Below are 13317 nucleotides of genomic sequence, written 5' to 3'. Positions count from 1 at the left end.
TTTCTAGGACTAGTGCTACTGAATTGAGGGTTCATTCTGCCTGTAAAGATTTTCAGGTCAATCTTGTGTGCTGTTTCCACTGAAACTGGGGGTTTGCTTAACAGTTGTCTTTAACCTAATTTCTTGGATGACTTTTCCTTTATTCTCTTTCCTAAGTACTACATAGCCAGAACCTTCTGTGACTATTGCCAGCTCTGCTGGCACTCTTCTGACTTGGGCTTCTTCTCTGTGCTTTTGGTGTTTACAGCAGATCTATGGCCATTGTTGGCAATAGTACCAAATCTGGGGGTAGAGGGAGGGGCAAAATGAAAGATGAAAGAACAAAGAATCCCTTGCTTCAGAACTGTTCATCCACTGATGTGCCTCTTTTTTCATGTGAGTGGATAAAACTGGACAGTGCTGTCAGGGGGCATAATGAGATTTTAATTCATACGTTAGTACTGTATTGCTTAGATTTATTTTTATTGCAAGGTACCTAAATAGGTTGAGTATTCTTTGGTTGATGTGTACATGGCAATAATTAGTACTGAGTTTTAGTGAAAAACACTAAGGCAATTTTACTCAAACTGCTACAAGTTGAATTTTTCATTTATTAAACACAGTAAAAATTTTTTAAAGTAGTGCAGTGTCTGGCATATAGTAAGCATTCAGTAAAGCTGATTTTTATATGTTTTTTTCCTATATTTGTAATTTCCCACTTCATCTTGATTATGTTCCTGACTCTGTTTTTTCCTCTCAGATTCTCTTATAATCCTAAATAGTTATAGACTAAGCCAAATGAGAGAAAAACTCCGTTACTGTGGAATTATCAACCCTCATTTTTTTGTGCGTCCTTAATTTTCCAGTGTGATTATATTCAATAATGATACTTAAGAACCAACAATAATACTTGTTATGACTAGGACCTGTGTTAGGAACTTGGTACTAAAGCATTTTCTCGTTTAATCCTTAAAATAACTCTGTGAGGTAAAAATTGTTATTACTGTTTTAGAGATGAGGCTCCAAACTGCAGAATAACTCACCCAAGGTCACCAACTACTGTGAAGTGGTTCCAGGACTGAACCACTTGGGTGTGTGTCTGAAACAAAGATTCATTCTCTTAACCCATTTCGCCACTATTTTCCAAGATTTCGTTGAAAAGTTTTATGTATAACATACTGATTACTTGAACTATTATATTACAGAATGTGAGTAGCATTAAATTATAATTTTAGGACATGAATGCTAAAACTTTTTTCTTTACACATTGGACATATATGTATCTAATTCAAGCCATAAAATTACTACATTTTATTACTAATATGAAAAATGTGTTTTTTAGTATAGTCCCGAAGAATATAGTCCATTTAAAGTGGCTACATTCTTTATTTTTAAAATTAGTGTTTGGCTGGCATGTAGAAATTTTAAACTTTGCAAGGAAAAAAGAGATAGCATGCATGGTGTCTATGAGAGAGAGAATTAAAAACTGGGATTCTTACATGTAACGCTTAGCAGGGTGACTGCTACATAGTTAAGCACTCAATAATAGTACAGCTGTATTTTACCTTCATATATGGGAATAAAGTACTTATAAAGGCTAAAAAAGATCAACTGTTCAAGATGGGATCATAAATTTCCTTTTGAAGGGTCAGCTGTTGGCCTTCTTAAGAGCCTGCTAATAGAAGACCATTTCCATTGTTGCCCAGATTCTTCAGGTTTCTTTTATATAGACCTTGGTTTAACACCATTTTATTCACTATTTGAATTGGTGCTTTAAAGGGGTAGATGAAATAGAGGATTTTAAATGTGATTTTTCAGCCAAACCTTGTTATTTCTACCATTTCAAGGGGTCTGGGGATGTTAAGGAGGCACCTGGACCCCAAGGAGGGACTTTCAGACTTGCAGAATGTTCAGGGCTGGAAAGACTGCAGGGAAATGTCCCTGCTGAGAATGGCCAACAGGTAATCCTTCCTACTACCATTGTTATTTCATGTTTCTTTTCTCAATTTTGTTTCCTTTCACTCCCATTAATCAGCTATATTAATTTCATTACAGAAAAAAAACAGAAAAAGAGAAAGATCTATGAAAGCAAATGATATAACCACAGATTTTGTGTTTAAGTAGTATTTAGCTGGGTGGTACGTATAAATACATACAAAATAAATTGTACCTATTTCATGGCAAACTTCTTTATTTGTAGCTGCTTATTTTCAGTCTGTTGTATTTGCAATCTGTAGGATATCTGTTCATGAATTGGTATCTTCTGGAGGCATAAAACTAGATTGGCATGTAAAAAATAAAAATGAATTAAAAAAGAAAAATAATTATAAATATTTACCTAAAGATTTGCCTTTTTCAGGAGCATGTAAAACACATGTTGAACAGAACGGAACAATAGCTATTAATCCCATGATCTGAAGACATGCTAAATTCTTGTATATAAAAATAGTTTACTTAAGGATGTATTTGTTTAAGGTGTTTTATATGTGCCTTTCCTCAGTTCCGTGTCCTTCACATAGGAATCATTGCTGATATGGTTCTGTGTGACACTGAATTTTGTATCTTCCTGGTCCCTTCCTTTCTTTGATAAAGAGCTTGAAGTTAATCAACCCATCAGAAAGCAGATCTGTAGCCTCAAGGGGGCAGCATTTAGTCATAGCCAAGATCATTTTAGCAAGAGCCACAGGAATTATTTCAATATTTTCTTAAGAGTACTACTGCTTAGATTTGTAGAGTGGCAGCACATTGTAAAAACTAAGAAAGGCATTACTACTAAACATAATTTTTTGTTCGTATTTCAGTGTGTCCTTATAAGCCAGTCTTGGTATGTATTGATTATCTAGGTTTATACTTCATAAGAGTAAAAAACTTGGTAGTTTAAGAACATGAGGGAATGTTAGAGCAGAAAGAATCTTAGATATTATCTTGTCCCAAACCCTCATTTTTAAGAATTGAAGTTACTTTCCCACACTCAAAAAGATCTCTTTTCCAGTGATTTCTATAATTGTCTTAATTCTGTTCTTAAAAGATCTGTACATTTAGACTAAGTATAATCACTTTTATATCACATTTAGAGTAAATCAAATTTTTGTTCCCTACGACTTCTTCAGAGTATCTCTCCTTACATGCCTATGTTTTAGAATATACTTTCTCAGTTTCTTCAGTTAGATCTTAGGTGTCAGGGTGTCTGGTTTATTCATCATCCTATTTATCTCAGTCAGTTCCATTTATAAGTGGCTTTCAAAATGTAGCTAGAATTGAACACAGTGTTTCATTACTACCTAGTAAAGAATTTATTTTGAGAATAGACTATGAATTTGTATCTTCTAACACAGATTGAAGTGTTTAAATTTTCATCTTTCTAAGGTTTTTAAAGTTTAGTATTAAGAGTGTAAGGGTTTAAGAGCCTCAAATCCCAAGTCTTAGATAAGAAAATATTATCACTCTAGGGGTGCTTGGGTGGCTCAGTCAGTTAAGCATCCGACTCTTGATTCCAGCTCAGGTCATGATCTGGGGGCTCTGTGCTCAGCGAGGAGTCTGCTTGAGGATTCTTTCCCTTTCCTTCTGCCCCTCCCTCTGCTTGTGTGGTTTCTCTCTCTCTCAAATAAATAAATAAATCTTAAAAAAATAGTATCACTGTAATCTAGAATTTTTAGCCATAATTTACTCTTGAAAAGATGACAGAGGAAAGCATACTCTTGAAAAGATGATAGAAGAAAGCAAGGTTAAAATTTCTTTTTTTAACAAAAAGAGCATTAATAAAACTGCATTAACTTTTTTAGTTAATTTTACATTGCAGAATAAATCACAGAGTTGTTTTGCATCTTTTGTGTAATTTTATTTTCCTGGTCACTCACTGCTGGATTTGTGGCTTTGATTTGAAAAAAAAAAAAAAAAAAACAACTGTAATATTAAAAAAATAGCTCTTCCTCAACAGAGTGAATGAGAATATTCCTCAAGAGGGATCACTCCAAAAACTTTGACTTTGAAACCTACTTTTACATTTACATTTGAGTTAGGGTTATGGCTAATGATCTAGCAATTCATAGTCAATAATAAGGTTAAGAAAAAGTAAACTTACACATCCTAAAAGAAATATATTTTGCACTATCAAGTAAAATACCTAATTCTTTTTATTAATTAATTTTTATTTATGTATTTATTTACTGGGGGGAGGGGCAGAGGGGAAGAGAGAGAGTGAGTCTTTTGAGCAGACTCCGAACTGAGTGCAGAGCCCATTGCGGAGTTGGAGCTCACGACCCTGAGATCATGACTTGAGCCAAAATCAAGAGTAGGATGCTTAACTGACTGAGCCACACAGGCGCCCCAGGAATGTGTAATTTTTTAATAACGAGAGGAAACCTAAAAACATTCACCCCTGTGGTCAAAGGAAATATGACTCTTGGAATTTCTCCTTTGGTATATTCTATTAAGTACTTTAATTCTTGGGGCACCTGGGTGGCTGAGTTGGTTAAGCGTCTGCCTTCGGCTCAGGTCATGGTCCCAGGGTCCTGGGATCGAGCCCCACTGTGGGCTCCCTGCTCAGCGGGGAGCCTGCTTCTCCCTCTCACTCTCCCCACCCCCTGCTCCTGCTCTCTCTCTCTCAAATAAATAAATAAAATCTTTTTTTTCAAAAGTAATTCTTTTTGTTTCAGTGATATATTTAGACGTATTTAATTCTTTTTGTCATTTGTTTACTTTTTATTGTAGTTTTCCCCAACATATACAAAAGTAGAGCTAATAAGTCTTCATGTATCTATCACCAGCTTAAAATCTTATTACCATTTTGCCTTTTTAGTTTCATCTGTTCTTCACCACTATCATTTTTTTTTCCTTGGAGTACTTTAAAACAAATATCAAACATTATTGCATTTTGCCAATAATAATTCAGAATCTGTTTCTCTAATAGTTGAGTACTTTTAACTATTTAGATCTCTCTCTCCAATACCAAATCACATCCAGCATAAATAGTAATGTGTTTAATATTATCTGACACCCAGTTCATTATTCTCTAGTTGTCATTTTTTTTTTAAGATTTTATTTATTTTTGACAGCACAAGCAGGGGAAGCAGCAGGCAAAGGGAGAGGGAGAAGCAGGCTCCCCGCTCAGCAGGGAGCCCGATGTGGGGCTCGATGCCAAGACCCTGGGATCATGACCTGAGCCGAAGGCAGACATTCAACCATCTGAGCCACCCAGGCGCCCCTCTAGTTGTCTTTTAAAAACAACATTTTTTTTTTTTTTAAACAACTCATTTGAATTAAGATCCACAAGTTTTTTACACATTGCATTTGGTTAATGCGTCTTTATTTATTCTTAATTTAATAGATGAATTTCAGTCATCCTTGCCACATCCCTCATTCACATTTGGGGTCAAAATACCTTGTGATTCCTTGTTAAATTTTCTATGTGACACCAAATAAGAGTTCCACAATGGAAAAAAAGATAGGATAAAGATTTGTTAGCACTTACGAAAATAAAAATAAGCTTAATCTACAAATATATGACAAGATATTCAATAAAATACCTAATTTAAACAGTAATAGTATGGGGAACCAAAAGATTCATTCTGAGGGAATTTGATGCTTCGGCAGATTTACCCTTTAATTAAAATTCTGGGATATTTGTAACTTGTTACTCTCTTAATATTTGTATTTGGCTGAAATGGGTCCTCTTGGTTACTCCCCCTTATTAGAATTTCCTGGATTTTTATTGAATATTTTCATTTCAGGGAAGCAATTTGAATAATTCTTTTGATAGACTTAATTCTAATGTTACCTTCCATTCCTTTGTCTCTGATCCTCTTTTTTTTTTTTCTGTGTGCTTTCTCAGCATCAGTTTTTATGGCCTTAAGAATTCCCAGGTGAACGATTGTCAGATCCGTGTTTCCAGCATTAACTTCTATTACTAGACATTTGTAGTTGTTGATCTGTCAGTGTCCCCAAAGCAAACTCATTATCTTTCCTCCAAAGTTTGGTTTCCCTTCTCTATTTGGACTTCTAGCATAATAATAATAATACTAACTATTGCCATTTGTTGAGAATCTAGAACTAGGCTCTTCATCTGTAGTTTCTCTAGTCTCTTCCCACCATTCCTTACCCTAGATTTCATTACTTAACAGTTTATAGATGAGGAACCTGAAGATCACAGAAGTTAAACAGGTTGCCCAGGGTCACATAACTAGTTTAAAAAGCAAATTGAAAGTTTGAGTACTGATGTGTCAAGCTAGAGAGTCCACATCATATCCATGACGCCTGTTTTTCATGCATGTATATGCATGTATATGTTTTCTCACTGACCATACTGTAAAATTTAAGGGCGGGACCGTTATGGAAACAACTTCAATCACATCCCAAAAGTAGATTTTTTTTTTCTTAGAGTTTGGAACTCAAAAGTTCTTAGGACTTCACATTTCTAAACTTTTTTTCAGCATTTTATTCTCCTTTTTTTCATTTTTATGCTCTAGCCTTATAGTGTTTTGTCTTTTTTCTAATTTTTATGGCTTTTAATCTGACGTTTGCAGCAACCAATATTACCTTATAAGTGAACAAGTATATGTAATATTTTTCCAGAGTTTAAATTTATTGCCATTAAACTATGCTTTGAAAATGATGTGCTACCATTTCTATATGAAAAATTCAGTATTTTTCCCTTTGTGATACATTTTTTTATGAATCAAATCTGAGTTAAGGTTCAAAGAAAATATTTTGCCTCAAATTGTTTTAAGCTTTATTATAATTATGTATTTTTCAGAGAGAAAGGGATGGAATACAGAAGAAGAAAACGTAGCTTATATTTAAAAAAGACTTATATGTACAATTAGGATTTTTACTTGTATTGTCCATCAACAGCTGTAACTGAACAACTTTAAAGACTAAAGTTAAAATGACTTACTATAAAATAATTTTTACAACATTCTACTTACGGTTACTTCATTTTTAACATCAGAAATTTTCTTTGCTTTTTGCTATGATTTATGTTGTAGTCATTAAAAAAATCAAAAGGAAAAATATGCTAAGAAATAATAATTTGCAATTGATTTGTTCTTGTGCAGAATGTACGTAAGTAAATCAAATGGGTGCATTTATAGTAGATTTATTCCTCATGTTAATCTATAATTGTGTTTCTGCCTAATTTTATTAATCTAAAAATTCTTAATTCTAAATAATGTATATCCTGTAACAGTAACAATGTGATTTTGCCTTTGTGGTTCAGATGAAATAAAAGAATCTAACTTCCTAATTATTTTTATAAAAATAATTATCTTTTATAAAGAATTTTTTAAAAAATGATCATTAACTACAAATGTAAATTTTATGTTAGAAGTGCATAACTATCAATGTAATCATATAATCGTCATTATAATTATTTTATGCCTATACTATAAAATACGAATGTCTTTCAGTGTCACCTCACAATCTACGTGGTTGTGTTTTTTTCACAGAACACTCCTCTGACGCCTTCACCAGCTGCGCAAGTGCAGAGCCAGCCTAACACTTCCCAGCCTTCTCCATTCAGTGCATCTAGTCAGCAAGGGGATCCAGTGAGAAAACCTGGACACAACTTCATGTGTCTGTGGCAGTCTTGTAAAAAGTAAATGGCAATTTTATTTGATACACATAAATGCTCTTTGTTCTGGAATGCTTTTATATTTACATTTCTGTCATCTGTACTTTTATGAAAATTTTCTTTTGAAACCACTGAAGTCTTTTAGCGAAAGTACTTCCTGTGAAGAGGGATGTCTATGTAGGTCCAGTGGCACCTAAACTAGGAAATTTATATAAATGGTAGAAAGAGCTTCATTGCCTAATGGTAGGTTATTGGGGAATGTGTTTCAGTATTAGCTTTTAACAAGAGAAAATCAGCTAAGCATTTGATTTCATATTTGACTATGAAAAGAGATAGGTTTTTTAAAGTGACTTGATGTTGGTGACAGCTATTGAATTTCTGTATTGTAGCAACTTAAAGATAATCTTTTAGGAAGACTGATTTGTCTTAAATTTGAGTTTGGGTTGGACACCCCATGAAAATTATTTTTAAAGCCATATCATCTTAAAATTTAATAACTAAGATGAACAATGAGTAGAATTGAACTTCCTAAAATAGGGCTTTCTTACACTTGCTAAATACTTGCGAATAATGTCGGTTAAATAAAATAGTTCTTTTAACAGTGCTCAGCCAAGACCCTTTGCTTTGTCACTTTTTTAGAGGTATGGGACTAAGGCACTTGTCTTAATAGACATAATACCCTTCACTTTATGGATATCAAATTTCCATTTCACTTTAACTGATAGAAGAAATTACCATATTCTTTTAAAAATTATATTTGCTATTCATAATTTTTATGATATACTACATACTTTACTGTAAACTTCATATACAGGTTTGTTGTGGGATTGTCGCTATCACTGTAGCTTAGGGATTATTAATAGCATGCACAATTTCTTTGAACAGTGTTCATCAGACTTTAAATTTCAACCCAGTAGTGGTGTCATGAAATCATTTTGTCGGATCTCTACTTGTGGGTTTTTGCTGGTTTTGTTTTGTTCCCAATTAAAAAAAAATGAATAAAATATATCAGATTCCATCATGTTAGTAAAGGTAACTATTGTTTCCAGTTTTATATGTATATATAATATAGGCAGGTGTGTACTAGATTATAGTATAAAATCTGTTTGTCAAAAGGTAGTTTACAAGTCCATGCTTTCGGGGGTCTCCGATTATTTCTTTGATATGTTTATTTTGACCATCTTGTTTTGTTTATGTTGTAAGTTAATTTGAAACTATTTTCACCATCATCAACTGTATTCTTTACTTTTTTCAGATTTTGTTTTTGTCTTTCCATGTAAATGGAAGCTGATGGAGTAGGTAGTCAGCTAATACTATTTGTTGACTAAAAAGTTTGAGAATAGCTGCTTTAGATGAAGCGCTTACAGTATTTCAAGAAAAAAGTTGCTGGAAGAGTTAATGCGCCTAAATGCACAACACGATTTCCCGTCTTGCTACAAAATTTGATCTGTGCCTCCTCTTTGGAAGTCTTTTTTGAATAAGACTCAGCAAGGGTTCCCAGAGCTTGTCATTTTTTAAAGCCATTTTTAGATGCTACAATTTTAATTCAGTTTGATTCTGCAAATATTTACCGAGTACCCTCTAGGAGGGTGTATGTGCTTGGAGTTAGAAATAAAAAAGATCATTCTCAGCTTTTAAAGAAGCACATCCAAAAACAAATTTATGGTATAAATAAGTGCTATAAAGAGATAGTTGGCAGCATAGCGGACAGTTAATACAGTGCTGGGATGGTTAGAAAAGTTTCAGTACAGGAGCACCTGGGTGGCTCAGTCTGTTAAGCGGCAGACTTGGTTGTGATCTCGTGGTCGTTTGATCAGAGTTGTGCATCAGGCTCACGCTCAGCGCAGAATCTGCTTCAGATTCTCTCTCCCTTTGCTCTTCTCGCAATTGTTTCATTTTTATGAAGAGCATTTTAAAAGTGGCATTGTGTACTTCCATCAGGAGATATGTAATATCTTGTCTCTTTTTTTGTGATGTCAGCAGCCATTGAGGGTGATCACCTAAATCCATCATTACATTAAGAGTTGTAAAATGTAAATGTTCCCCTCTTACCAACTCTTTGATTTCTCTGAGAAATAGTAAGTTCTTTCTTAAGTTCCTAAAGAAAAGGCTAGATAGATTATCTATCATAGCTCTTATTTACCAATTTTAAAAATATTGCATTATTTACTTGTATTCTTCAAAGGTGTCCCATGAAGTTTGGATTCTGTTTGTTTTTGTTTTTAGTATCATTATAAATGAACTTATGAATTTAAAAATATTTGAGGTATTTTAGTCCATTGCAGTTATTATTTCTTGATGTTCAAATTGTCCTGTCTTTAGCCAGTAAAGGCCTATTCATGCTGGTTCCCAGTTCCTTTGGTTGATCTTAATATCAGTGATCTTAATAGGTCTTTGACAGTTTCCTCGTTCTCTGTTAGACAAAATGTTCCTGCCACATACATGGAATCAGATTTGTCCAAGGAGGTCTTTTAATGGGAAATGGTATTTAGTCTAGGTTCCAGGGAGTATCCGTTGCTTTTAAGTTGGTTATTATTCTAGATGTTTTAGTGGACAGACTAGAAAAACTAATGGTTTTTATTTCATGCTTGGAAAGATCTTCTCAGCTCTTAGATCACATAATACACATTTTGTTGCCCTCCAGTACTTTAATGTTTTAACTTTTTTATCCATCTGTAATTTAGTTTCATGTATAAAGTGAAGTATGAATCTAGCTTTTTTATTTTCCAAATGGCTAACATATTGGTGTTTATCTTTCCTTTGGGTGTTTGAATTTCTACCCTTGTTATATATTAAATTCCTGTATCCTTTGTCTATTTCTGAATTACTTGTTACTCCACTGGTCTCTGTCTTTATTATACCATCACTTTTTTTCCCCCAAATATTGTATTTATTTATTTGAGAGAGAGCACAAGCGACAGGGAGGGGAAAAGGGAAAGGAAGAAGTAGACTCGTGGCTGAGCAGGGAGCCTGATGCGGCACTCGATGCCAGGACCCCAGGATCATGATCTGAGCCAAAGGCAGCTGCTTAACTGACTGAGCCACCCAGGTGCCCCTATACCATAACTTAAAATTTTAATGTTGGATATGGCAAGATCCCCCTCCTAATTTTTCTTTTTCAGGGTGTTTCTCAATTTTTTTCAAGCATTTATACCAGGCACTATGCTAGATTTTGAAATTAGAGTGATTTATAAATTGGACTTGGTACATGTATGGATACTTAGCCTTTCAAATGAACTTTAGAATGTTTCTATAGACCCCCAAAAAAGCATGTTGGCATTTTCATTGTAATTGCTTTTTTTTTTTTAGATTCTTTTTTTAAATTTATTTGTCAGAGAGAGCACAAGCAGGGGAAGCAGCAGGCAGAGGGAGAAACAAGGAGCCTGATATGGGACTCGATCCCAGGACCCTGGGATCATGACCTGAGCCGAAGGCAGACACTTAACCGACTGAGCCACCCAGGCATTCCTTTTTTGAGGACTTTTACACCTGTGTACTGGTCTATAATTGTTCTGTCTTTGTATGGTTTTGGTATTAGGGTAATGCTGGTCTTATGTAATGAATCAGGAAATGTACTCTCCTATTTTTTGGTAGGGATTATAGAGAATTGGTATCATTTCTTCCTTAAATGTTTGGTAGAATTCATCAGGGAAACCATAAATCCAGTTCAGTTTTTTTCAGTAGTTATCAGCTTGTTCAGATTATTCTTCTTGTGTGAGTTTTAGCAGATTGTGTCGTTTAGAGAAATCCATTCATTTTATAAATTACCAAATTTGTGGCATAGAGTTATTTATAACATTTATTATCCTTTTAATGTTCATGGGCTCATTAGCAATGAAAGAAGCTTTTATTTCTGATATTAGTAATTTGTGTTGTTTCTCATTCTTTCTCTTGGTTAAGCTAGCTAGAAGTTTATCTATTTTACTGATCTTCTCAAACAACTGGTTTTGGTTTCATTGATTTTTCTCTGTTGATTTCCTGTTGTCATTTCATTGATTTCTCCTTTAATTTTTATTTTTTTTCTTCTGCTTGCTTTAAATTCATATTGTTCCTTTTCTAGATTTCTAAGGTGGAAGCTTATTGATTTTTAGATCTTTTCTAATCTATAACTTTCCCTCTATGTACTGCCTTAGCTGTATCCCACAAATTTGGTAAGTTGTAATTTCATTATCACTTAGTTCAAAATATTTTAGAAGTACGTTGTTTAATTTCCAAGTATTTGGGGATAGTCCACCTATCTTTTTGTTATTTTTAGTTTAATTACACTGTAGTCTGAGAACATACTTTATATGACTTCTATTCTTTTAAATTTGTTAAGGTGTGTTTTATGTCCCAGAATGTAGTCTGTCTTGGTGAATGTTCCACAAGAGCGTGAGAAGAATGTTTTTTTCTGTTGTTGAAGTGTTATATAAATGTCAGTTAGATCAATTGATTGATGATGCTGCTTAGTTCAAATACATCCTCCTGATTTTCTGCCTGCTAGATCTGTCAATCACTGATAGAGTTGTGCTAAGTTTCCAAGTATAATTAGTGGATTTTTCTATTTCTTCCTGCAGTTCTATCAGATTTTGCTCATATTTTGATGCTTTGTGTTAGGAGTGCAGACCTTAAGAATTGCGTGTCTTTGTGAAGAGTTGACCTCCTTATCATTATGTAATGTCCCTCTTCATTTCTGATAGTAACCATACTCTGAAGTCGGCTTCGTCTGACTCTAGTATAGTTACTCCAGCTTTCTTTTGATTACTGTTAGTGTGCTATGTCTTTCACCATCCTTTTATTTTTGGGGTGGAGGGAGTATAAAATGGATTTTAATGTTCAAATCAATATTATTGGTCCCCAGCTTTCAACTTTGAATATGATTTTCTCTTCTTCCCCCTAGGTTTTCCTCATAAAAGTCAATCCTTTTGCTAACTGCCTTTAAAAAATTTTTTTAATTGGAGTGTAGTTGGCATACAATATTACACTGTTTCAGGTGTACAACATAGCCCCTTGACAGTTATATACATTATACAACATTCACTATGCTAAGTTTACTTACCATGTGTTATCATACAAAGTTATTACAATATTATTGACTATACTCCCTGTGCTGTAGTTTTCATCCCCATGACTTACTTATTTTAGAACTGGAAGTTTGTACCTTTTAATCCCCTTCACCTATTTTGCTCATCCCCCAACCACCTCCATCACTTTACTTTTAATCTGTGTTTTTATATCTAACCACACATAGTTGGGTTTCATTTTGTTTATCTGCTCTGCCAGTCTCTTTATTAATTAGTATGTTTAGATCATTCACATTTAAAATGATTATTGATACAGTTGCATTAATATTTATCATATTTATAAATGTTTTCTATTCATTTCACTTGTGTTTTGTATCTTTTGTCTTCACATGTTTTACTTTCTTTGGTTTTAGTAATTTATGATTCCATTTGTTCCTCTTAGCATATCAATTATACTTCTTTTAAAAACTTTTTATGGTTTTGGTTTTTTTTTAAGATTTTATTTTATTTACTTGTCAGAGAGAGAGAGAGAGAGCACAAGTGGGGGGAGAGGCAGGCAGAGGGAGAAGTGGGCTCCTTGCTCGCTAATAAGGCAGCAGCTCTAGTGCAGATGTGCCCTCACTTTTTGTCTGAAAAAGTATTTCTCCTTTGCTTTTGAGAAATAATTTTGTGGACATAAAATTTTTTTCTTTTAACTTCAAAATATTTCATTCTACTCAAGAGACATCCAGTGTAAGTTTACCTTTGTTGTGCTGTCAGTAATGTGTT

At 33.8% G+C, this 13317-nt stretch overlaps 1 protein-coding gene across 12 annotated transcripts in view; it reads left to right on the top strand.

The window, feature by feature from the left end:
- ARID2 (AT-rich interaction domain 2) overlaps positions 1–13317 on the top strand; it is a 215691-nt gene that overhangs the window by 118487 nt on the left and 83887 nt on the right. For 11 of the 12 annotated variants that reach the window (XR_003519834.2, XR_003519838.2, XR_003519837.2 and 8 more), the window contains exons 16-17: positions 1827–1940; positions 7422–7570. Coding sequence is in view for 3 of the 12 variants with exons in the window: in XM_027593209.2 (XP_027449010.1) it covers positions 1827–1940; positions 7422–7570 (263 nt within the window). In the remaining 9 variants the exon portion in view is untranslated. The remainder of the gene's footprint in view (positions 1–1826; positions 1941–7421; positions 7571–13317) is intronic. The other variant, XM_027593212.2, reaches the window with a different exon arrangement.

The sequence above is a fragment of the Zalophus californianus genome, chromosome 9, assembly GCF_009762305.2.
Source record: "Zalophus californianus isolate mZalCal1 chromosome 9, mZalCal1.pri.v2, whole genome shotgun sequence".
Taxonomy (NCBI): domain Eukaryota; kingdom Metazoa; phylum Chordata; class Mammalia; order Carnivora; family Otariidae; genus Zalophus; species Zalophus californianus.
The sequence above is the reverse complement of the archived record's forward strand: the minus strand, read 5'-3'. Positions and strand labels throughout refer to the sequence as shown.